General features: G+C 47.9%; 1 protein-coding gene and 1 long non-coding RNA gene across 6 annotated transcripts in view; one reads left to right on the top strand and one right to left on the bottom strand.

Annotated features, from left to right (window-relative positions):
- The window catches only part of LOC113895519, a 43,617-nt gene extending 36,647 nt beyond the window's left edge, over positions 1-6,970 (top strand). Inside the window, exons 3-4 of one of the 4 annotated variants that reach the window (XR_003511857.1) lie at positions 1,359-1,539; positions 5,852-6,970. This is a non-coding gene — a long non-coding RNA (uncharacterized LOC113895519). Of the gene's footprint in view, positions 1-1,358; positions 1,540-4,115; positions 4,161-5,851 lie in introns of those variants that run through there. The other 3 variants (XR_003511859.1, XR_003511858.1, XR_003511860.1) reach the window with 3 other exon arrangements.
- Positions 6,971-9,538: 2,568 nt separating this feature from the next.
- Positions 9,539-21,716, bottom strand: B4GALT7 (beta-1,4-galactosyltransferase 7). 2 transcript variants are annotated; one of them, XM_027546820.1, is made up of 7 exons: positions 21,535-21,696; positions 19,642-19,797; positions 17,582-17,944; positions 15,684-15,909; positions 14,534-14,617; positions 14,181-14,285; positions 9,539-13,581 (listed from the first exon to the last, which is right to left on the bottom strand). In XM_027546820.1, exons 1-7 carry the CDS (start codon positions 21,582-21,584, stop codon positions 13,426-13,428), a joined length of 1,140 nt encoding a protein of 379 aa, XP_027402621.1. In that variant the 5' UTR covers positions 21,585-21,696; the 3' UTR covers positions 9,539-13,425. The 2 variants fall into 2 exon arrangements, with proteins under 2 accessions (XP_027402621.1, XP_027402622.1); XM_027546821.1 differs by lacking the exon at positions 19,642-19,797 and having other exon boundaries at positions 21,535-21,716.
- Positions 21,717-24,909: the final 3,193 nt, after the last annotated feature.

Raw genomic sequence — 24,909 nt, forward strand, 5'->3', positions numbered from 1 at the left:
ACTAGAAAGCCACCTCCATGTCAACTCCCACATAGAGACTACACAGGAGGAGACACACCCTGAAACCTATAAGGTTGGAACACAGCCCCAGTTCTCTGTGCCACATTCTCAGAGCCCTGAAAACACACATTTCTTTCTTTGTTGTTGTGGAGAGTTTGCTTTTGTTTTGCTTTTTAATCGAGACCAATACAAATGTTATATGGAGGACAGTCTAGCTAATAGCATTTAGTTTAAAAAGTCAGTGAGTTCCTGATTTCCCTGGTGGTCCAGTGGTTAAGAATCTGTCTTGCAATTCAGGAGACATGAGTTCAATCCTTGATCAGGAAACTAATATCCCACATGCCACGGGGCAGCCAAGCCTGAACACCACAAATAGTGAGAAGCCCACATACTGCAACTAAAACCCAATGCAGCCCAAAATAGGTAAATACTAGAAATTTTGTCTTTAAAAAAAGTCAGTGAGTTCAAGGTGTGAGGCCAAGTCCCTCTTGTGTAGTTGTGGAAATGGCCTGTATCTCTCTACAAGGCCTATCTGTGAGGTCCTCCAGATCCTCAGAGAGATCCAGTAGACTTTTAGGTTAGAATTGTTGACATAATGAGGTAATGTGACACTCTCTGAGGTAAGATAAAAGTGGTCTCCAATCCAAAAAGAAAGCAAAAAGTTTACTTTAAAAGTTCTAATATTTTGTCTTTCATCACTCTAATGTGTCATCCAAATGCATGTTTGTAATAGATTTATTGAGATATATTTCACCCATTACATCAGTTCAGTTCAGTCGCTCAGTCATGCCCGACTCTTTGAGACCCCATGGACTGCAGCACGCCAGGCTTCCCTGTCCATCATCAACTCCCGGAGCTTGCTCAAACTCATGTCCGTCGGGTTAGCGATGCCATCCAACCATCTCATACTCTATCGTTCCCTTCTCCTCCTGCCTTCAATCTTTCCCAGCACCAGGGTCTTTTCAAATGAGTCAGTTCTTCGCATCAAGTGGCCAAAGTAGTTCACCCATTTAATGGATATAATTCAATGGCTTTTAAGCATATCCACAGAGTTACGATATATTCACTACAATCAGATTTACAACATTTTCATCATCCCCAAAAGAAACTATATCCGTCAGCAATCACCCTCCATTCCCTCTCCCCACTGTTGCTGGCCACGACTTTCTGTCTCTATAGATTTACCTATTCCGGAGATTTCATATAGAGTCACATAATTTAAAAAAAAGATAAAGGTGACCTCATTCACTGTTTTGAAGCCTTTCAATGGTAATGAAAGCTACTATTTATTGGGTACTCCTTATGTATCAAATACCATGTACTATACCAGATACTGATGTTATCTCGTTTATTCTCAGCAGCCAGGTATTAAAAGTTCTACTTTAGAAATGTGCAAACCAAGGCTCCAAGAGATTCAGCGACTTGCCTGTGGTTGCAGTGAATTAATGGTGGAGATGGGACTCAGACCTCATCTAGCTGAGGCCAGAGTTCGTCCTATGACCCCGGCTGACCCATTCCCAGGAATTTCTCCTCTTCGAGGTGAGTCTCCTGGGCCCTTCTGTTTCTGCCTCCCCCACTTCCCTCTTTGGTTTCATTTCTGTGAAAACCAAGAGGAATTAAATGTGCTAATGAGTTTTCTGCAACACAAAAGTGAGAGGAGGATGTGAAAATGTGCTTAGCAGAGTCTGGTCTCCTCATGCTGAGATGAGATTCTAGAACAGTGCACAGAAAGGGTAGTTCTGGTTGGGCAAAAATTTATGTCGATGAGGCCTTCTGGTTTTGCCAGCTGTCAGGGTGAAATGAAAATATTCCCTGGGGCAAGGACACCTCTCCCAAACTTCCTTCTCACTGCAATTTCCCGAGTAGAACAGACCCTCATCCTGGGTTGTAGCCCTCAGGGCAGTCTGAGGTCTAAAGCCCCGCAGTGAAGACACAGGGTGCGTCGTAGCTGTGAGAGGGGAAAATTCGCCTCAGGAGGCGGGTCAGCTCCTATAGCACTTTGGCCTTCCGTCTTCTTAAATTCAGAATTTTCACAGAATGTCTACCGACCCCAAGCCCGGCAGGAACTGAGCATCTCTGAGTCTCTTCAGGCTTGCTACTGTCCTGGCAGAGGCTTCCCAGGAAATACCTGCTGTTGGGCCTGCGAACTGGGCTCTGCTCCAGCTAGTTCCCAGAGGGGAGAAAACTGCCATGTCAGGGGTACCTCCTCTACAAGGCTCTGGGCTGATTAGGAAAAGGGAGCTGGGCCTCCCAGAACAGGTGCTGCTCTTCAGAGGAGTTCTTTAAAAGGAAATTGTACAAATGAGCTTAAATGAAGCAGAATTAAGGCTGGCAGGGAGCATGGCAGCTGCTAGCAGACAGGTGGAAAGAGCCAGTGAACAAAGATGGAGCCCAGGTATGGGGGAAGGGTGGCGCTAGGTCTTCAGGGCAGGATAGGTGAACAAGACACCAGCCTGCAGGGCAGAGGAGGCCCCAAAACAGTGGCTGAACCTGGGGGCTGGAACCCACACCAGGGGACTTCAATTCCATAAAAACTACAAGGCAGCAGGCACCGTCCTGGGCACTGAGGCTATAATAGTGACACCTCAGCTCTGAGCCCAGGAGGACGATGTTCTAGACGGATGGGGGCAGGGGAGAGACAATAAACAGGACTTCCCTGTATTCGTCCGGACGCATGCCTGTGAACTCTAGAATGGGAGTCAGGGAGGCCTCTGTGATGCAGGGACACTGGGGATAGTTATCAAGGACAAACTTCTTCCTCCCTTCCTCGGTGAGCAAATACTCAGTGCTGAACTATCAGACAACCAAATAGTGACCTTTCTATTAAATAAAATGATACCTCTCTCTTTCCAATATCACAGCTTGGGGAGTCCACACCAAACCTGATTTGTGGGTGAGGGGCCATGGCTCGGGCAGATGCAGTAGCAGAGGCAGTTCTCAGTGCTGTCAGGATTCTGTCACTTATTGAGCAACTACTACATCACTCATTTGTAACCTCTTTAATTTTTTTCCCTTTGGGAATATTTTATGTTTATAGGAAAATTATAAAGATATTATAGAAAGTTTCTACAGACCCCTTGCCCACCTCCCCCCAAGGTCAATATCTTACATAACCATGGTGCATTTATCAAAATTGACAGTAGTAGTACAACACCTGTAGCTAAGTGCTATAGGCTGAATGTTTGTGTCCCCCTCCTCCAAAATTCGTATATTGAAATCATAACCCCCAATGTGATGGCATTAGGAGATGGCGGCCTTTGGGAGGTGATTAGGTCATGAGAGTGGAAGCCTGAATAATGGGATTAGTGCCCATATAAAAGAGGGCCCAGAGAGCTCCCTTGTCCCTCTGACATGTGAGGGCACAGCCAGAAGATAACAACCTATGAACCAGGAAGAGGACCCTCACCAGACAACAAATCTGCTGGCACCTTGATCTTTCTAGCCTCTAGAACTGTGAGAAACAAATGTTTGTTGGTTAAGCTTTACTATGTACTAAAGCTTTTGACTGCATGGATCACAGCAAACTGTGAAAAATTCTTAAAGAGATGGTAATGCCAGACCACCTCACCTGTCTCCTGAGAAACCTGTTTGCAGGTCAAGAAGCAAAAGTTAGAACTGGACATGGAACAATGGACTGGTTCAAAATTGGGAAAAGAGTACATCAAGACTGTATATTGTCACCCTGCTTATTTAACTTATATGCAGAGTACATCATGTGAAATGCCAGGCTGGATGAATCCCAAGCTAGAATCAAGCTTGCCAAGAGAAATATCAACAACCTCAGATATGCAGATGATACCACCCTAATGGCAGAAAGTAAAGAGGAACTAAAGAGCCACTTGATGAAAGTGAAAGAGGAGAGTGAAAAACCTGGCTTAAAACTCATCATTCAGAAAATGAAGATCGCATCATTTCATCGCAAATAGATGAGGAAACAGTGACAGACTTTATTTTCTTGGGCTCCAAAATCAGTGCAAATGGTGACTGCCACCATGAAATTAAAAGATGCTTGCTCCTTGGAAGAAAAGCCATGAGAAACCTAGACAGCGTATTAAAACTCAAAGACATCACTTTGCCAACAAAGGTCCATCTAATCAAAGCTATGGTTTTTCCAGTAGTGATGTACGGATGTGAGAGATGGACCATAAAGAAGACTGAGTGCTGAAGAATTGATGCTTTTGAACTGTGGTGCTGGAGAAGATTCTTGAGAGTCCCTTGGACAGCAAGGAGATCAAACCAGTCAATCCTAAAGGACATCAACCCTGTATATTCACTGGAAGGACTGATGCTAAAGCTGAAGCTCCAGTACTTTGGAAACCTGATGGGAAGAGCCGACTGCTTGGAAAAGATCCTGATGCTGGGGAAAACTGAGGGCAGGAGGAGAAGAGGGTGAGAGAGCATGAAATGGTTGGATGGCATCACTGACTCAATGAACATGAGTTTGAGCAAACTCCGGGAGACAGTAAAGGACAGGGAAGCCCAGGGTGCTGCAGTCCATGGGGTCACAAGAAGTCGGACAGAACTTAGCGAATGAACAACAAAAAATTTATGATCTTTTTGTTATTGCAGCCCAAATAGACTAAGATATTAAATTACAGAAAGAAATTTGGATTTCAAGTTTCTTATCTTTTAACATTTTATTTAATCATTCAACAACTCTGGCCAAACTGAAGTTCAGAGACCCTGTGACTCAAATAGGATGATACACAGCAGGTAAGTGGGGGAGTTCAGGTTGCAGTCCAGGTCTGTCTGACTCTGAAATGTGTGCTCTTTCTAGATAACGCTGCCTCTTTGAAGGAGGAGAAGTCAGTGTGTCAGTCTAGATCCTTGGACAAGTGGATACTAAGAGATGATTAACTGCACAATTATCTTATTGGGGGAAACCCCTGAAATAGGGAGGGAGCCAGAAGAGGTAGGGAGAGTTGTCATATTTCCACGAAAGTCTGACCACAAGTGAGATGGAGAGAGATGTTTGGGTGCCAAAAAAGGAGTCCTTTCTGGGTGGAGGACTAGAGCAACCCACAGGAGGGGTGCTCTCAGTAAAGCATATGATGGATTTTAAGTGTGGCAGCTGGGGCCCTCAGCCAGTTAAGGACTCTGATAGTAGGAGTTTGAGCAAAGTGCAATTCCATGGCTGCCGGAGTCAAAAATGCAGAGAAAGTTTGTATTTCCTTTTAGGTCTGCTCAGGAAGAGAGATTGCTGATGAGTAGGGTGAGGTCCAATGAGGTGGACAAGGCACCTTGCCTTACTAGATCCACCAGTTCCCTGGCAGAGCTGGTAGCTCAGGAATCCCAAAGTGACAGTTAATTTTATGGGTTGACCTAATCTAGGCCATAGAGAGCTCAGACATTCTGGTCAAACATCATTCTGGGTGTGTTTGTGAGAGTGTTTTTAGATGAGATTAATATTTATATTGGTAGACTGATCAAGCGGGAGAAGGAAATGGCAACCTACTCCTGTATTCTTGCCTGGAGAATCCCATGGACAGGAGAGCCTGGTGGGCTGCTGTCCACAGGGTCACAGAGTTGGACACAACTGAAGCGACTTAGCATGCATGCATGCATTGGAGAAGGAAATGGCAACCCACTCCAGTATTCTTGCCTGGAGAATCCCAGGGAGAGGGGAGCCTGGTGGGCTGCCATCTATGTGGTCACACAGTCGGACATGACTGAAGTGACTTAGCAGCAGCAGCAGCAGACTGATCAAGCAGATTGTGCTCCCTAATATGGGTGAACCGCATCCAATCAGTGGAAGGGCTGAATCTAACAGAAAGTTCTCCCCCTAGTAAGGGAGAATTCCTCTTGCTTGGCTGCTTTTTGAATTGGGACACCTGTTTTTTCCTGCCTGCAGACTTGAACTGAAACACTGGCTCTTCCTGTGTCTTGAGCCTGCCAGCCTTTGGACTGGAACTCCAACACTGGCTCGCTGGTTCTCAGGCCTTTGAACTCAGAATGAAATAAAAACATCAGCTCTCCTGGGTCTCCAGCTTGATGACTCACCCTTCAGATCTTGGGACTTGCCTGCCTCCAGAATTACATGAGTCAATTTCACATATATATAAACAATATATCTCCTACTAGTTCTGTTTCTCTGGGTTAACCCAGACATTACACCTGGTTATTACACCTGATACACTCAATGTCAGGGCTGACCACAGTATCTCATATGGTTCCTTTTCCTCTTCTGCCATCAAACTCCACTACGCACCTGAATTGCATGCTGGATGGAGAGTCTCCCAGAAGAGCATAGGAAGGTCCAGAAGAACCGGTTCAATCCAGGGCTAAGCCTCCAACCTACTTCTGGGTGCAAAGGAGACCTGCTCTCTCACAGCCATGGCCTGAGGAGATGGGACTTGTGACGTGGCCTCAGGGAGTCCCTGCAGCTGGCAACTGGCTCTCTAGTGAAAGTAACAAACCCAACAAATACTTAAGAATAGACCCACCATCTCATCTCTATGGTTTGTGGATTCTGGGGGATTCTGCCATCTCAAACTTGCCTGGCTGCTCTTCCTAAAGAGTCCTCAACCTCCAGGAGGACTGGTACTGGCCCTGCTCCAGACCCAAAGTAACAAGATTTCTTCTCAAAGTGGAGTAGTCCTGTCCTGTAGCCCCTGGATGCTCTGTCAGTGTCCACAGGGCAGCCATTTCTGCTGGCCCCCAGTGCTCCTTGCTTTGTGTCTTGTCTGAAGCTTCTGGGCTCTCCTGCTGCAGCTTCTTCCTAGAAGCCTCCTGTGCTTCGTCCTGAAATTCTGAAACCAAACATCACCCATGTGAGTAATCCAATTAAATAGTCTCGCTTAAATGGGGGAAAAAACGATAGTCTCTCTTTGACTTAGCCGCTGTCCCTTCCCGCTCAGGCCAGGGAGGATCCCTCTGATTTGGAAGTACCTGGACTAAGCCCAGCATCCATACAGGACTACCAAAAACCATAGCTTTGACTAAACAGACCTTTGTTGGCAAAGTGATGTCTCTGATTTTTAATATGCTGTCTAGGTTTCTCATGGCTTTTCTTCCAAGGAGCAAGCATCTTTTAATTTCATGGTGGCAGTCACCATTTGCACTGATTTTGGAGCCCAAGAAAATAAAGTCTGTCACTGTTTCCTCATCTATTTGCCATGAAGTGATGGGATCTTTGTTTTTTGAATGTTGAGTTTTAAGCCAGCTTTTTCACTCTTCTCTTTCACTTTCATCAAGAGGCTCTTTAGTTCCTATTTACTTTCTGCCATTAGGGGAGCATCATCTGGATATCTGAGGTTGTTATTTCTCTTGGCAAGCTTGATTCCAGCTTGGGATTCATCCAGCCCAGCATTTCACAAGATGTACTCTGCATATAAATTAAATAAGCAGGGTGACAATATACAGCTTTGACGTACCCTTTTCCCAATTTTGAACCAGTCCATTGTTCCATGTTCAGTTCTAACTGTTGCTTTTTGTCCTGCAAACAGGTTTCTCAGGAGACAGGTAAGCTGGTCTGGTATTCCCATCTCTTATAGAACTTGAGGCTGGATAATTATTTTTTGGGGGTGGGGTTGTCCTGTAGGATTTGGACAACATTGATGGCCTCTTACCAACTGCATGCCTGTTATCATCTCAGTTGTGACAACCAAAAATATCTTTAGATACTGCCAAACATCTCCTGCCCCAGCCTGAAGCCTCTCTGTTTGAACTCTAGAGTCACAGAAGAACCTGGGCTGGAACTGAGGGCTAGACAGGCAAGTAGAGGAAACCAGTAGGAGGAAAGCACGTGCCTTCGAAACTACTCCTGCTCAACCTCCATGAACCAGGGCTACTTAGACTTCAGCTTTTCAAAAGCTGCCTCCTCTTGGCTCCCCCCACATACCTTTGTTTCCCCTTTTTTGAAAAAAGACTATTTTAAAGAACATTTTTAGATTTACAGAAAAATTGCAAAGATATTGCGTGCCCATCTACCTGCACCTAGTATCAACAACTTCAATTAGCATGGTACATTTATTACACTGCAATTACTGAACCAATACTATTATTTTTAACTAAAACTGTATTTTATTCAGATTTGTTTTTACCTAATGTCCTCTTCCTGCTCCAAGATCTCATTGAAGATACCATATTACATTTATAGTCATGTTTCTTAGGCTCCCCTTGGTTGTGACAGTTTCTCCAACTTTTCTTGTATGTGATGACCTCACCAAATTTGAGAAGCACTGTTCAGGTGTTTTCTAAGATACACTCTATTGGAATTTGCTATTTAAATTTTTTTTTTAATACATCAGCTATGTGTTGGTTACTTCTTTCTTGCTTACTTTCTTTTTGGCTGTGCTGGGTCTTCGTGCTTTCTGTGGGCTTTCTCTAGTTGCGGCAAGCTCAGGGCTACTCTCTGGTTGTGGTGTGCGGGCTTCTCCTTGCGGTGCCTTCTCTTGTTGCAGAGCACAGGTTCTAGAGCGTTTGGGTTTCAGCAATTGTGCCACACGGGCCTAGTTGCTCTGTGGCATGTGGAATCTTACTGGACCAGGGATCAAACCTGGGTGCCCTGCATTGGCAGGCAGATTTCCAACTACTGGACCACCAGGGAAGTCCCGCTGATTTTCTTATGACTAGACTCGGATTCTGGATTTGGGGAAGGAAGACCACTGACATAAAGTATCATTTTCATTACCACATATCAAGGGTAATACGATCAAGATCACTTATCACTGTCGGTGGTGTCCTTGATCACCTGGCTGGGGTAGTGTTTGTCATGTTTTTCCATTCTAGAGTTACTCTCCCCACACACACACATTTCCACACTGTACTCTTTGGAACAAGGTCACTATCAGCAGTCGACAGCTTAAACAATAGGTAGTCATGCTCCCTTTCCTTGAGGGCAGAGCATCTGCATAAATTATCTGGAATAATTCTGCATAATATGCTTCTCTCTTCTCCCATTTATCAGTGTATTTATTTTATACATTGGGTCATAACCCCATATTCCTTTTGGTGTTTTTTTTTTTTTTTTTTTTTGCTACAGTTGTCCCAGTTTTGGCCATTGAGAGCCCTTTAAGTTGGTACCTGTGTTCCTTTGACAATACCCTAAATTTAAAAAAATTTTTTACTTTAGAATTTTTATGTGGGCCATTTATGAAGTCTTTATTGAATCTGTTACAATATTGCTTCTGTTTTACGTTTTGGTTTTTTGGCCATGAGGCATGTGGGTTCTTCGCTCCCTGACGAGGGACTGAACCTGCACCCCCTCCACTGGAAGGGGAAATCTTAACCAACGGATCACCAGGGAAGCAACCACTCACCCCCATCAATTCTAAAAACACATTTCCTTACTCTCTGGAACTAAAAGATGCTCCAGGCTCATCTTGTAGGCTTTCCACCCTAGCCTTTGACTCAACCATTTATCCCAGCAGCCATGGTTGCTTCCACTGGAGAATGAAACCATGATGTGAGCACTGGTTGTGTGCTCTTTGCTACTGGAGTGCCATTGCTTCCAGGGCCTCTCAGCTGACACAAGGAAATACACACGTGTGATACCTGTGTATACACATATCTATAAATATTTCTATGTATAATTAAGTTTAATGCAAATTCATACCGATTTATTCAACTCTAATCCATCACCACATGAATCATTCTAGCATTTTGCTCTTTGCTAAAAAATTCCTACTCCATAGTAAGAAAACTGGCTCCCACCATCCATTCACTTAATTCTTCAATCATAATGTGCAGAATTGTTATACTATACCCCAAACCCCCAGGGCTTCTCAGGCGGCACTAGTGGTAAAGAACCCACCTGACAATGGAGGAGATGTAAGAGACACAGGTTTGATCTGAGTTGGGAAGATTCCCTGGAGGATAGCATGGCAACCCACTCTCCAGTATTCTTGCCTGGCAAATCCCATGAACAGAGGAGCCTGGTGGGCTACAGTCCATAGGATAACAGAGTCAAGACATGACTGAAGCGACTTAGCAAGCATACCATATCCCTATGGGAAACTACTAGAGGATCCTGCACACATGCACTTCTTGACTTTAGTCTTACAGATTGCATACTTTCCAGTGTTACTTAGGCCAGCACCTTCTCCCATATCCTCTTCAGTGAGGCTGTTTTGTAATGTAAGGCAGTTTGATTTTCTTGCCATAGTGTGCATTCCTTCCTGCGATCCTCTTACCTCCTAAATTTTTTTTTTAATTTGCATACATTAAGGCTCACTTTTTGATTGTGCCACAAAAGGGCTTGTAGGATCTTAGTTCCCCAATCAGAAATCACATCTATGCCCCCTGCAGTGGAAGCCCAGAGTCCTAACCACTGGACCACTAGCGAATTCTCTATATACCTATTCTAGACTGGTTTCTTCCACTCAGCCACATTTATGGTTCTTCCATGTCTTTCTGTGACTGGGTAGCTCATTTCTTTTTAGTGCTGCGTAATACTCCATCGTATAAATGTGCCACTATTTTTTTTAATCCATCCACATATTGAAGGAAATCTTGGTCACTTCTTGTAGTGATTACAAACAAATCTGCCATAGAACGTTCACATGTAGGTTTTTGTGAGGGCACAAATTTTCAGTCAGTTGGGAAAGTACCTAGCAGTGAGCTCACTGATACGGTAAGATTATGCTCAGCTTTGTGTGAAACTACCATACCGTCTTCCAAAGTGAGTATCATTTTGCTTTCTCACCTGCAACAGTGAGAATGTTTCCCATTGCTCCACATTCTCACCAGCATTTGATAGTTTTTGGGTTTTAGGCATTCTAACAGGTATGTATTAGTGTCTCATTGTTGTTTTAAACTTGCAATTCTCTAGTGACAAATTATGTTGAGCATCTTTTCATATGCTTATTTGCCATTTGTATATCTTTGTTGATGAAGTGCCTCTTCAGATCTTTTGCCTGTTTTTCACTTGGGTTTTTATCTTACTGTTGACTTTTAAAACTCATTGTATATTTTGGGTACAAGTCCTTTATCAGGTATGTTTTACAAAATTTTTTTCTAGTTTATGGCTTGTCTTTTCATTCTCTTAACAGTTGCTTTCACAGAGCAGTTTTAAGTTTTAATAAAAGTCTAACATCAACTATTTCTTTCACAGATCATATTTTTGGTATTCTATCTAAAAATTCACTGCCAAAGCAAAATCACCTAGATTTTCTCCAGTTTTTTTCCTGCCCAGAGGACAGGTTCCAGGGATCCAAATCCCAAGCTCCACTACTTACCAGCCTTGCGACCCTGGGCAAGTTTCTTACCTCCCTGTGCTCCACCATCCTCGTCTATAAAACAGGTTAATAAAACAGGGCCTAGCTCTTAGGTGAAGACCTACGTGAAATAACCCAGTGTACTAAATTTTGTACGTGAGAATGCTCAACAAGTGCCAGCTGTCATCACAGAACCACTGGTGAAGCACGTGCTAGGTGCTCCTACATCCTGGGTTCACATCAGTCACATACTGACCAGCAAGGCTGGGGCACCTGTTCCACTTGAGAGGAGCTGCCAAGGTGCTGAGGCGGTGGAAGAGCTCTCTGCTTCTTCTCATTACCGACCACCTCTTAGCCTTCTCCCGCTCTCCCAGAAAGGTCTAGGGGAGGCCCGAGATGGGGAGTAAGGGTGGGCTGAAGATTAGAGCCGCATCAGGCCTGGCCTGGGATGCCTTCTGCTGTCTGGATCGTGGAGGTGGCAGTGGTGGTCCTGAGTGTGGGAGTGCAGGGTTAAGAGATGCAGCCAGCCCAGGCTGAGCTGGCTGATCCTGCTTTTCTCCTGCTCATCCCACCTCTCAGGGCAGGTGGAAAGGAAGGAGTCCATCTTTTTTTGTCTTCTTACCTGCCAGGTGAGTATAGAGCTGGGGGCAGTCATACCTACTCCCACCAACTCCAAAAGGCTTCGTGTTACTTAAGTCCAAGATGACACAGTCAGGGTTGTCCAGGAGACCAGCATACAGAAAGTGCACCATTCCCCTCCCCTGGGCCGCAAGTCGAGAAAGTCCCTTGACTACCCTCGCACTGTCATCAAGATCTGTTTGCCCTTCACTGTAGTAAGTGAAGCTGAATTGCTGGATGAGGTCAATTTAGAATCCCAAGGACCCTCTCTTATAGGCCTCACCAGTTACATGGAACCTGAAGTTCTTCACTCCCTCCACTCCTCTTTGCTTAAATCTCTTGGTTTATGCTCAGGTTGTACAATGCACAACCCACACAACTACACAAAATAACCCGAAGACCACCGTTGGAGGAGGAGCACTTTTGGAGCGGAGATTCTGAATCTACCCTCCTGTATTTGGGGACCTCAATCTTTCCTCTGGCACTTCAGGTGTCCTATTTATTGTTGAACTAATCTTAACTGATCCCAGTCTCTTCCAACTTCTACCCCAAATCTTCTGTAGTCAAATGCCTTGAAGGAGTAATTTACCTTTCAGGGTCCCTCATGTCCCTCTCTCATTGGCCCTGGGCTTCCCTCCAGATGATTCCACCATCTCCCTTGGCTCCCCTCCCTCCTTCTCTGTTGCTTTTGATGACCATCAGTAATCTCTCCTCACACTGTGGGAACACTCCAGGGATTCTACTTCTCATCTTCCTCCAGGCTCAGGAACATGGTCTTCCCTTCCCAAGCGATGACCGAGTGAGTCTCTGCAATGTAGCCTGACTACCCTCACTCCAGTCATGTGATCTACTTCTGTCCATTTTAGTGAGACAGGATGAAGCACCCCTTGGGCTGAGGGAGGGAACAGGGGCCTTTTGCCTTGGGCTTCTCTCCCACCTGAGCTTCCCCTGGCCTCATCGTCCCCAGCCCTGCCCCAACTCCTTGCCAGCTTTTAACTAAGAAAAATGTCTTTTTTGGCCCCATTCCCTTCCCCCTCAGCCGCAGGTTTGGCCTGCCATACTTTTTTAAGTTTGAATTAGTTGCTATCATTTAAAAATTAACCAATTAAAAAAAATTAACCAATTTCACTCAAGAATCCAGAATTCTAGTTTCTTTTGAAAAATCAGATCTGGCAACACTAGGCCCACATTCCTACATGGTGACAACCAGCCAGAGCTGGTCTCAGCTGCTCCCTTTGTAGGGCTTGCACCCTGCTCTCTGCAGTTTTAACCCTCCTGATGGCCCTGGCCACCCACACCAGTGGCCTGGCTTCTAAACTGTATCTCTGCATGAGGCAGTCCAAAGGGAGGAACTTGCAGATCTCAGCATACAAAGGAGGGCAGGGCAGGGCAGGGCAAGCAGTAAGGCAGGGTGGAGAGTCCAGTTGGGAGCCATGTCCCAGCCTCTCTCCATCACTGTTTATTGCTGGTAGCATCCCAGGCACCTGTGTGTGTCCTGTCCTGGCTCAAACCTGCCTTTGGGAGCCAGGTTGCTGCAAACATGTGGCTGGCTGGCCACTGCTTCAGGCCACTCCATGTCCTACTGGAGCTGGGCCTGGGCTTGAGTAGCAGTGTGGCCGATAGGCACAAGCTCCCTCACTGTCCAGCCCCTTCAGCTGAATGTGCACCATGGGGTGGCGGCCTTGTCACAGTCCAGCAGGATGTTGAGCACAGTGCAGGGGGCCCCGCCCACAGACAGGGCTGTACGGGAATCCACACGGTACTTCACAGTGCTCAGGCCTCCCTCCCGGTCCACCTTGAACTGCTCCTGAGAAGGAAGTGGGGAGAAGGAAGTGGGGAGAAAACTCAGGGTTTTGTAGGTGCCAGCTGTCCACTGATCCCCCATGATCTTGTCATCAGAGGTACTATGATCCCCACAGAGGGGAAAGGGAAGCTCAGAGACAGGAAGTCTCCTGCCCATAGCTGCACATCCCCATCAGCAGGAGAGCAAGTGTTTTCTAGTTCAACTAATCTGGCGCCGAGAGAAGAGGCTATTTGAGAGATGTGGACTCCCGTGTCCCAGGGCTGCCTGGGATTCTGGCACCTTCGGTTGAGTCTTGTCCCCACCCCACCTGACACACATAGCCTAAATGGCCTCTGATGTCTTGGCTGACCCACAAGGCCCAGGGGCCATGGCAGCCACCAGAAGAAGACCCTGTGCCCAAGCAGAATGCCCACAATGACCTGGGCCAAGCAGGGGAGGATGGGACCATTTGGGCACAATGAGAACTTGGTGAAAAGCTTGGGCCCGCTGGTTCCCTATATACCACACACCTACCCTGATCAAGGGACTGGCGAGCACCTGTCTACCCCGGATCAAGGGACCAGCCAGCACCTGTCCACCCTGATCAAGAGATCAGCCATCACCTGTTTTTGAGCCGCGATGCGCTTCTGGTCTCTCTTCCTCCAGGCTGGGTCGTGCAGGTGGCGGAATGTCTTGTACCCAGTTGTGATACCCGAAGGGCGGAAAAGCTAAGGAGGCCAAAGGAAGCTGGATCAGGCTGCCTCTCCTGGAGGTCCTCACCACTAGGTAACAGCCCACAGGCAGGAGCCTGTATTCCCATTCTTTAAGAGAGGTGTACTAGTCGGTGGCAGGGCTGGGATTGGAACCAGGGGTGCCATCTCCCAGCCCCAGGAACTTCATCTGAGGGCAGACAGGAACCTCAGGACTGCCATGATGGCCGAAGAAGTGGCGGGTTGGGGGGTGGGGGGAGCATTACCTGGAGCCCAGCTCCTTTGATGCGCCGGTAGAACTCGTCATCTTCTCGGCCCCAGCCCCAGAAGCGGTTGGACATCCCGTTGCACTGACGCAAAGACAGGCAGTGTCACTTGCCCCATCCTCCCAGGGATGCTCTTTGGTCTCCTACTTGGGGTCCCAAGTAGGGCCTTTCCTCCTCCTCCCCCAAAGCTATGAATGAACACTCAGATGCTTTTGGTTCTTACAACCTCTGTGGTACTAGTGGGGAACAGTCAGCATACCCCAGGTTCCTTTGCCTGTTCTAATGGGGCCTTGGATTTGTGTGAGACGAACAGTTTCTCAAAAATGTCTGACTGCTGGGAGGGGACCTCTAAGAGCTGATGATGGGCACAGTGCCAGTTCCTGCTCTATTCCTGCCTGGTCCCCTACTCCCATTTCTCCTGAGGGTCTCTCTGCCCTTGTCTCTTCCTCTGTATGGAAGAAAGAGACAGTGTCTGAAGTCAGATGGCAGACATTTATTTTTGCCATGATTTCAGGCTTCATTTACATTAAGCTGGCTTCAGCCACAGATTAAACAGAGGAGCAAGAGATGGGGGTCTAAGCCACGCAGTTCTTCCCACCCCACCATCCCACTCCCACCCCTACCACAGTGACTGATTCACGGATTAGCCATGACGCAAGGCAGGCCAATCAAGAGCCAGCATGGTGCAGCTGTGGGACTGCTGTCTGGGCTGCTGGAAAAGGGAGCTCCATTTTCCACTGGACTTGGGCCTAGACAGATGCAGGTTGCAGCTACAACCACTATGTTGCATCCCGAATGTCTGAAAGTAAATCCAGTCTAGAGAAGGCAGAGCTGAGAGACGGAAACTGAAATGATGTCCTGGTGATAACTGTCTGATAGGCTGAGCAGACTTTTCCATTTTGAGAAGCAAAGAACAGGGCTTCTGAAGCTAGTTCACATGAGGGGTTCTGCTACTGAGGCAGAAACCCTCCCTAACTGGATTGCTTGGTCCTGCTCCTCTCTCATGCCTCTAGCTAGCCCTGGGCTCCCCCGCTGGCCCTAGGAAGGATCCTCCATCTACTGGGCCCCAGAACTGCCACTCCTCTGGCCACAGCCCCCATCCAGGTAGGTGTTGCCTGGCTCTGAGCAGAGCAGGCATGCCAGGCCTCACCAGCTGGTAGTGCTGCTTGGAAAGCAGCAGGATGCCACCAACGTAGGTCTTGTAGTGGTAGAGCGGGTGGAGCTCTGGGGAGGCCACGTGGAAGGGCCCAGCCTCTGGGAAGCCATAGTCCAGCTCCTCATTGAGCGGGAGCAGGTCCACGTCGTGCATGGCAATGTAGTCTGTGCTGTTGCCGCTTTCCAGGAAGCCCGCGTTGATGAGCGCTGCCCGGTTGAACCTGTGCAGGGTGCCAAAGCTGGGCAGGGGGCAGCAAGCTTGCTCTCCCCCAGCCTCTACGTGAGAGCCTATCCTCCACGGCAACAGACCCCAGTACCCATGCTGCCCTCCAGCTCGATGCCAACTTCACTACAGGGCTGCCCAGCTGCTCCTCCACTCATCTAATGAATGTTTACCAAGCACCTACTATGTCCCAGAAACTGTTCAGAGCACGGGAGATACAGCAGTGAGAAATCAAAGCCCTGCCCTCAAGGAGCTGACATTCTAATAAGACAAAAAACCAAAAACAACTTGAGTAAACATGCAACAAGCCAGTGAGTGGTAACTGTTGAGAAGAATAGTAAAGCAATGTGAGAAGAATAGAACACACTGGCGGGTAAGGCTGCCCCTTTAGATGAGGTGGTCAGGGAGAGCCAGCATAACAGAGTGATATGTGAGCAGAAACCTGAAGGCCTGAGGGAACGAGCCCCGTGGAAATCACGGGAATGGGGCTCCGAGCAGAAGCGGAAATGACCCCCAAGGCTGCAGGCTGGAGCAGTCAGCAGTGTGGTCAAGCAGAGTGAGTGAGGTTTTAGGGAATGAGGTCAGAGGGTGACAGGTCCCTGAAGGACATGGGCTTTGACCCTGCATGAGATGGCGAGCCACTGAAGGGCTAAGAGTGAAGGCATCATGTGCAGTGGCTCAGTGTTTACCAGGATCACTCTAGCTGGTATGATAAGAAGAGCCTGGAAGGTGATGGGTGGAAGCAGGAAGACAGGTTAAGAGGCTGCTACAATAATTCAGGCATGAACTGATGATGCCTTAACTCAGGTAGCAGTGGGGATGATAGGAGGGCAGATGCTAGACACACTTTGCTGGTGGACTAGACATGTTGTGTGAGAGAGCAGGAGTGTAGGACGACCCCAGCACCTTCTGGCCTGAGCAGCTGGGAGTGTGGAGTTTCCATCTCCTAAAATGAGGAAGAGGGCAGGTGGGAAATCAGGGATTCAGCTGTAGTCAAGTCAGGTCAGGAGAAAGTAGAGGTCAGGTCAGGAGGAAGGCAGAGAACACTGGGAGGATTGTGGACTAAAGGACCTGTCGGATTCCAAGAACTGCTGGAGTATGTTCCCCAGTGGGAGTGAGCTGGAGGAAAAGGAGGTGGGAGTGGGCTGTGCAATGCATGGATTGTGATCATGGAGGGGAGCAGTTTTTGGTGTGGGCAAGGATTTTAAGTTAATGCCAGATTTTGAACAACCTTAAAGCCTTGCCCTTGACCCTTCTCTTTCCCTAATCACTGCAACTAATCCACCAGCAAGCCCTGCCTGCCCTTCCTCCACATTGCTTCTCTCCACCGTGTCTGCCACGATGGCAACGAGAGCAACGCCTGCCCAACAGCTCTCTCACTCCCCTTCTTGTCCTGGTATGGCCTAGTGCACAAATAGCAGCCACAGGGACCTTTGTAAAATGGAAACCAGATCCGGGGCCTCCCCAGTCCCAAACCCTCCCCGAAAGTTCCCACCACACCCAGTGAGAGGGGTCGAGCACCTCCCACCCTTCTGCTGCTGCCCCAGGTGGCCTTTCACGGGCCTGGGCTGCCTGGTACTGGACTGCTGCCGGGAAAGGGAGCAGGCAAGGGAGAGACCAGGGCAAGGTGAGGCCCAGGTGAGCGGCTGCGGCTTGGAGGTGGTCCCTACCTGAAATGATCCACCTGGTTGAGCACATAGATGTGGTGCTGGATCTTCTTCTTGCTCAGGAAGCGGTGCATGTGGGGCACAAAGACCAGGAGCTCCTCAAAGCGTTCTCGAAAGGGCACCAACACTGCCAGGCGGTGGGGGCCCCATGACTCATCTTCTTCCCAGTGCTCACGAGGTGGTTCTGGCGGGCAGGCCCGCAATGGGCCTGGGGTCTCCTGTCCTTGTCCCCTGGCTGTCCGGGCTACGTCCCCAGAGCAGCTGAGCTGCAGCCATAGCAGGGAGAGGAAGCCCAGTAAGAGACAGGCAACAAAGAGGTGGAAGACAGAACATTTCCGGGGGAGGCCACTGGGAATCAACCTGGACCTGGGACAAGAACAAGGAGCGGGTCAGAAGGGCAAGGTGAGCCAAGGTCCTGTAACACACCCTTCTCTGGCTTCCCATAAGTAAGGCACATGTGACTGGTCGGCCCCAAGCACTTGGGAATTAGTGCAGAAGCAACTTTAGTGCTTTTGTTTGTGCTGCTACCATGCATCAGAATCGTGCTTCCAGCTCTAGGTTCAGCCTGAGCCACCCCACCTCCAGGAGGCCCTCCAAACACTCGCAGGTCTTGGAGCTGCCCCACTTGCTCGATGCTCTCTTATTTTCTGTGCCTGAGTCCAGATCAGACCGGGAGCTGCTCGAGGGCAGGGAAGAGACTCCTTGTCCCTTGAACTTGCCCCTCCCCAAGACAACATCTCATGTCCAGAGCCAAAGGCAGAAGCCCACCTTAGAGACCCCACGCACTGCCTTCTACCTGTTCCCCTGCAAATTCACCCTCATCAGAAAGCTTGGCTTCATCCTACTTCTCAGACCAGAAAGCTCCCCCAAAGAGGAAAGCTGTTTCACTGTTTCAGCTCCAGTGAAAAGACCACTGTTCACTCTGGGTAGATCAGGTCTGTCCCCAAACCAATGTGAAGCCCAAACCAACAAAGGCAGTTCACAGAATGCATCTCAAAGCTTCAGTCCAGGGCAGCTCATGTGACAAAAGATGAGAAACAGAAGAGGGAAAGAAAGCTGAGGGCTGGGAACAGCACCCAGGCACCTTTCAGAAGCTGGAAGAACAGCAGAGTATCTTACACTCTGGGGTAGTGCTGGGAAAAAAAAATAAATGGATGGAATTCATCTGGTTTCTTTGCCCCTCTCTCTGGAAGTTCCTGAGGGCAGTGAAGGAACTAAGGAATCCAAGAAAATCGCAGCTTCCTGTCTTCTGAAATAATCAGCAAAGCAATTTACTTTATAACCTCTGAGAATTATCAATTAGCTACCACAGCATATAGATTCTACCTCCTAAGTACCCTTTGTTCTTCCCTCACACACTGCCTATCTTTTAGTTCAAGTCTCACCTGGTCCTTGCCCTGTTCAGACCCCTTCAAATCTCATGGATGATCTTCCTGTTTACAAGATAATGGGCAAACTCCGTGATCTGACAGTCAGACCCCTCTGTAACCTGGCCCCATCTCCAGTTGCTCCTGCCACTCACCCAGGGCTACACACTGAGCAGTTCAGTTTCTCCACTCGCCATATTCCTTCCTGCTCTAGCCCTCACAGAGTCTGCTGCTGCTGCCTAAAATGGCTTTCCTTATTTCATCTGCCTGGAAGCACCCCTTGATCCTCCAAGGCCAAACTCCAATGTCATGGCCAGCACTGTCACCCCTACGTCCACATACACAACAGACTGAAATACGTACTCCCTCCTTTGTGTTCCTGGAGTATCTGGTATTGCCCTCCTTGAAGCATTTAAGAGTTCTGAAATCACCTGTGTCCCTGCCTGTCTTCTTCACAGGTAATCAGATTCAGAGCTGTGTACTTAGCACAAGTCATACAGCAGAGGGCTTGCTAATTGAGTTACAGGAAGGGATCAAGCATTCAGGGCATGCTTGTCACACACTAAAGCCAGACCAACTCCTTTCTCTCTCCAGAGGCACAACTGCCAACTGGAAGCAACCCTGAGGCCAGGCCCAGGTCCCACACACAGCAGAGAGAGAGCGTGGCAAGACAACCTTGCAGGACTTCTGACTTACCCCCCATTGTCATGTGGTGGGGGTTTCCGCTGGGGAGGAGCAGAGGCCAATCCTGCTATTGGCCTGGAAAGGCTGGAACCTCTATAGATTCTCCCTCTGGGCTCTTGCTGGGGGTGGGGTAGAGACCGGGGAGATGGACATGAGGAAATATCCCACCTTCGGGAGAAGAAGCAGTGACCATTATCCAGGGGTGTGGCATGGATTGGGCACTCCATGCACTTTCACCTTCTGTCCCCTTGGTCCAGCGTTCCCTTCCTACTAGGATCACATTCCCACTGACACTCTCTTCCTGTGCTGCTAGGGCCCAAATCACTGAACAACTGAATTCAGAGCTGAATCCCAATTCCTCAGGACAGTGAACACTGACAATTGCTCCTGGTGCCACCTGGTGGCAAACTCCAGATCTGCAGTCTCAGCAGCTACCAGGCCCAGGCCACCCTGTTTCTGGCGGTGAGGAGGCAGACCAGATGAGGTTTTGTCTCCTTCATTAGTATGTGTCCAAAGCTAATAAGAGGGTGATTCAAACCCAGACAGGCTGTTTCCAGAGCCAACACTCTTAATTGCTACCTCAGTATGCATGTGTTGCATGGATCTTTGTACCCCTGTGTCAAAAGCATGAAGTAATACCAGTAAAGTTTTGTGGAATATGGCTGTCTTTCTAAAATTCTTAGGAAGAAATTAGGAAATGGAAATTCTCCATAACTTTTCCTTTCTTCCCTCACACAAACCTTAGTGACACAGGTTTGAATACTCAGCTGCTCTGATTACAGCACCTCCAAACTGCAAAAGTAACTGGAAGATAATTGGTACCTTCTCTGTGCCAAGCATAGTGTCAAGACTTTTATATATGTGTGATCTCCTTTATATCTTCATATAGACCTGCAGAAGAGATATTATGATCCCTGTTTCAGAGATGGAAGAGCTGAGAAGGAAGATTAAGTTGGCTCTGGTCACATGGCTATTAAAGAGGATTCCGGTCCAGGACTAAATCCTGTCTAGGCTTTCTACTATATTCCTGTCTTCTTACTTCAACAGCAAGTCTGAAAAATTCCCAAAGATAAAGAGTTGTGCCTACTATATTCCAAAGTCTTTAGGCACCTTTGGGCAAACTTAACAGACATACAGGGGAAGAGGTGTCATTCACCAGGCTAGATCCACTACCATGTGTTCTGAGAAGGCCTGAGGGTACACCTCAAGACTGAAGTCTGGGCGTCCCTTCCAACCTTAATGGCCAAACAGTTCATCCCCGTTCTGCTTTAGTGACAACCACTAAGGTCTGGGTCAAGCCCACACCTAACACATGGGGCAGGCCACATTCAAGTACAGCTGCACCGGAAATGAACTAATGTTAAGTCTGAGGAGAACTCAGTCCCAGCCAGGCAGTGGCCAGCAAGGCAGAGCACAGAGCTTCTGTCTGGTGTATTCTTCTGGGGGCTCAGCAAAGAATGGGGAAGCGTAAGTGTAGGGTCTGAGACTGCAGGCATGTGATGGGGGAGGTAGAGACCAGAGAAACGAAATACAGACCTTCTGAAACCAGGGACAGACAAGAGATCCACTGAGAAAGGTCAACGGACTCTAAGACCCGCATAAAAATTGAAGTCAGTGGAAAAACACAAAGACTCATAACGAGAGAGACTCGCACAGAGGGACAGAAACTCACAAAGGGAAATCAAAGGAGAAATACAGACCTGCTGAGTGACGGAGACTGGTAGAGCCAAAGACGCAAATAGAAACAGAAACCCAAAGAGAGAGACCCCCAAGGAGAAACACAGACCCTCAGAGAGCCCCGTAGAGACGGAGTCACAACGGCCTCGGGCTCCTAGATTCCTCGCGGTGGCCCGGAAAGAACTTGCACCCGGGGAGGACGGGGACCGGGCCGGCCGCCGAGCTCACCTGCCGTCCTCCCAGGGCAGTTGCGCCGCTTTCCTCCGGGAGGGGAACATCGTTGGGGGAGGCGGCGGCACATGGGTACAGAGCTCCCAAGCCGGGCCAGCCCGGCCTCCCTGGCCTACGCGGCGCCTCCGCCTCCCGCCCCGCCTAAGCCCGTCCGCCCCGCCCCTTGGTCCGTTGGTTCCGTTGCTCCGTCTACGCCGTCTGCTCCCCGAAGCTGTGGTGTCAAAGGTTCCGCGTCCGAAGGAAGACGTGAACGCGCAACCGCCTGAACTGGTAACTTCCTTCCGGGGACCGCTGTAGGTCTCGAGAGGTTGAGGCCCCGGAGAACACTCAAGTCAACTGGCTGGGACTGAATTTAAACTCCAGATTTCCAAGCCAGCGCTCTGGGATAATCTGCATCTTCCTCCTCTTCCCAGGGGAAGACGGGGAGCGCGTCTGAGTAGTCCTGCCGTCACCCCAAGTGCATTCTTTGTCCGCAACAAGCTTGGACGTGGGCAGGGCCAAGCTCAAGGCTGTCTTAAGTTCAGCCTACTACCCCAAGTAGTAGTTTGGAGACTGGTATTAAAGACAGATTGGCTGGATTTGAAACCTGACTCTCCTAGTTTGGTTGTGTTTTAGGGCAAGACAATCTGCTTATGTTTCCTCACCTGAGTATATAAATGGTTCCTAATATATATGGTTGCTGTGAGGATTAAAGGAGAAATGCACACACTTGGTACAGTGATGGACACAATCATCAGTGCTATATAAATAACAGCTGTCATCCAGGGGAGGAGTATTTCTGGAGCTGAGTTGAGAACTGAAGAAGGGAGTAAAATTGACTTCCCATATTGGCCTTTCAACAGTGGGAATTTAGCCCCTGCCTGGACCAGCTTTCCACCTAGGAAATGAGAATGGGAAAGTTACTAGACTTGATCTCCTCTGTTCTTCCAGGCAAACTTTAAGGTTTCTAATAAATAGCTAATAACATCCACTGAGTTCTTACCATGTGCCAGTCATTTTTCCAAATTCTTTACTACTGCTATCTCTGTCTTTATGTGTATTGTACGTATGCCATCTTTAACGAGTGAACTAAGGCACGAAGAGGTAGTTCAAAATATAAGCCCAGGTAGTTTGGTTGCACAGTCTATGATCTCAACTACTGGTTCGAGAGGACTTCACTATGTGTAGGAAATTAATCACTCCCAGCAACCCCCTTTCTCCCTTTAACCCAGCATACAAACCCACTGGTCCCTTCCTGCTGAGCTCTCCCAGGTCACCGTACCTTATACTAAAACCTTGACAAATCCAGCCTTGATTTAGCTGATGACAAAGGCAAGGGTGACCCCTGCAGAGACCAGTCAGGTAAGGCCAATGATGGAAACTGGGAGATGGGACTGGCCTGGAAAGCACAAGCTCACCTTAAGGAGACTCTTCAATCCAGCCAATTGTTGTCATCTCAGAATGAAGCCCCTCTAGTATCAGATCTACCTCAAGAAATCAGATTTCATGTAAAATTCCAAATTAATAATGTTTCAAATAATTTTATTTTTTTATCATGTTGGGCCTTCACTGTTGCTTGACCTTTTATCTGGTTGCTGTAATAAGCAGGAGCTACTCTCTCGCTGTGTTGTGCAGGTTTCTCATTGCAGTGGCCTCTGTTGTTCTGAGCACAGGCTCTAGGGCACTCGGGCTTCAGTAGTTGGGGCTCCCAGGCCCTAGAGTACAGGCTCAATAGTTGTGGCACGTGGGCTTAGTTGCTCCTTGGCAAGTGGAATCTTCCCAGATCAGGGATTGAACCCAAGTTGCTTGTATTGACAGGCAAATTGTTCACCAATGAGCCACAGGGAAGCCCCTTAACTAAACTGTGATATCCAATCATGTTGATAATTAGTACCCTTAATATGATGGGATGAGAATGACACTTTCTGTGCTCTTTCAAAAACCCAGGACCCCAGTCTAATCATGAGAAAAACATCAGAGCAATTGCAATTCAGAGAAATTCTACAAAATTCCTGACCAGGACTCCTGAAAACTGTAAAGTCAATAAACAAGGAAAATCTGAAAAACTGTCACAGCCAAGAAGGGCCCAAGGAGAAAGACAACTAAATGTAATAATGATATCTCCTACATGAGCTCTCGGAACAAAAAAGACACAAGGTAACAGCTAAGGAAATCGTATAAAGCAGGGACTATCCCTATTGGTTCACCCTGGAGAAGGAAATGGCAACCCACTCCAGTATTCTTGCCTGGGAAATCCCCAGCAGGGGGGCTCAGGGTCCTTCCTATATGACTGAAATGACTGAGCACAGCCCTACTGGTTAATTCATTTTAACAAATACACCATACTACTGAATAATGTTAGTAATGAGGTTAACTATCGTCAGTTTTTCTGTCATTTAAAGTTGTTCTTAATTTTTTTCTCCCTAAATGTGGAGGTCTATGTGGCAGTGTGTGTTCAGACTAGTCTCCTAGCAGTTCAAGTAGTCCCCAAACTTGCCTTCCCACTCCATCTCATTACATACTGTTAGATTGTTGTCGTTTAGTCGCTAAATCATGTCTGATTCTGCAAACCCATAGACTGTATCCTGCCAGGGATTTCCCAGGCAAGAAGTGGGTGCCGTTTCCTTCTCCAGGGGATTTGCCTGGCCAAGGGAGTGAACTCAGGTCTCCCTTATTGGCAGGATTCTTTATGACTGAGCCACGAGGAAATTAACCTCCCTTGTATTTATTTTCATAGGGTTCTAATACTCAAAACTCTGTTGAACACTTGGCAATGTCCAAATCTCTTACCTGGGATTCAACTTTCTAATACTAACCAACTTTCCTTTCCAGCTTTCTCATTGCCCCAACTCTAGCTGAAACAATGCCCGTCTATCTCCACACCAGCTGTTTGCCTCTGTTCCCTTCAATCACCCCTGTCCCCCTTCTTTTATCAGAATCCTTCCTCTCCTTCAAAGTCCTTGTTGAGATTCCGTGCTGTTGGTTAAGCCCATCAGTACCTTCCTCTTGCCCCCAGCCCAGGGCTTCCTGTTCTTCCACACGTGTTGCAGTCCTCTGATCAGTGCATACTACCTTCACTAACTAGGCACTTTTTTGAAGCACCAGAACAATTCTGTCCACCTGCTTTGGAAAGGTTGGTGAGATGGCAAATGCACAGAAGAAATGGTATGGATTTTAGCACCAACTGCACAACTTACTTGTCGCATGATTTTGGGCAAGACCACCACCCACTGCCACTAGAAGATTGGAGAGGATGAAAGGAATGAAGTCCACAGGTGGGTACTCGTCTTAAAATGTGAAGTGCTTTGCCCACTGGAAAAGCTTGACATTCCCTCAAGCACCCTACAGTGCTATGCCCACTGGCAGAAGAGTAACTTTACACTGGACAAGAAG

The sequence above is a fragment of the Bos indicus x Bos taurus genome, chromosome 7, assembly GCF_003369695.1.
Source record: "Bos indicus x Bos taurus breed Angus x Brahman F1 hybrid chromosome 7, Bos_hybrid_MaternalHap_v2.0, whole genome shotgun sequence".
Lineage (NCBI taxonomy): Eukaryota > Metazoa > Chordata > Mammalia > Artiodactyla > Bovidae > Bos > Bos indicus x Bos taurus.

Coding starts and splice junctions, on each gene's coding strand:
- B4GALT7 (XM_027546820.1), bottom strand. CDS start 21,584: ATGTTCCCCTCCCGGAGGAAAGCGGCGCAACTGCCCTGGGAGGACGGC. Junction 17,945..19,641: donor CCACCACATGACAATGGGGG/GTAAGTCAGAAG, acceptor TTCTTGTCCCAG/GTCCAGGTTGATTCCCAGTG. Junction 15,910..17,581: donor AACCAGGTGGATCATTTCAG/GTAGGGACCACC, acceptor CACCCTGCACAG/GTTCAACCGGGCAGCGCTCA.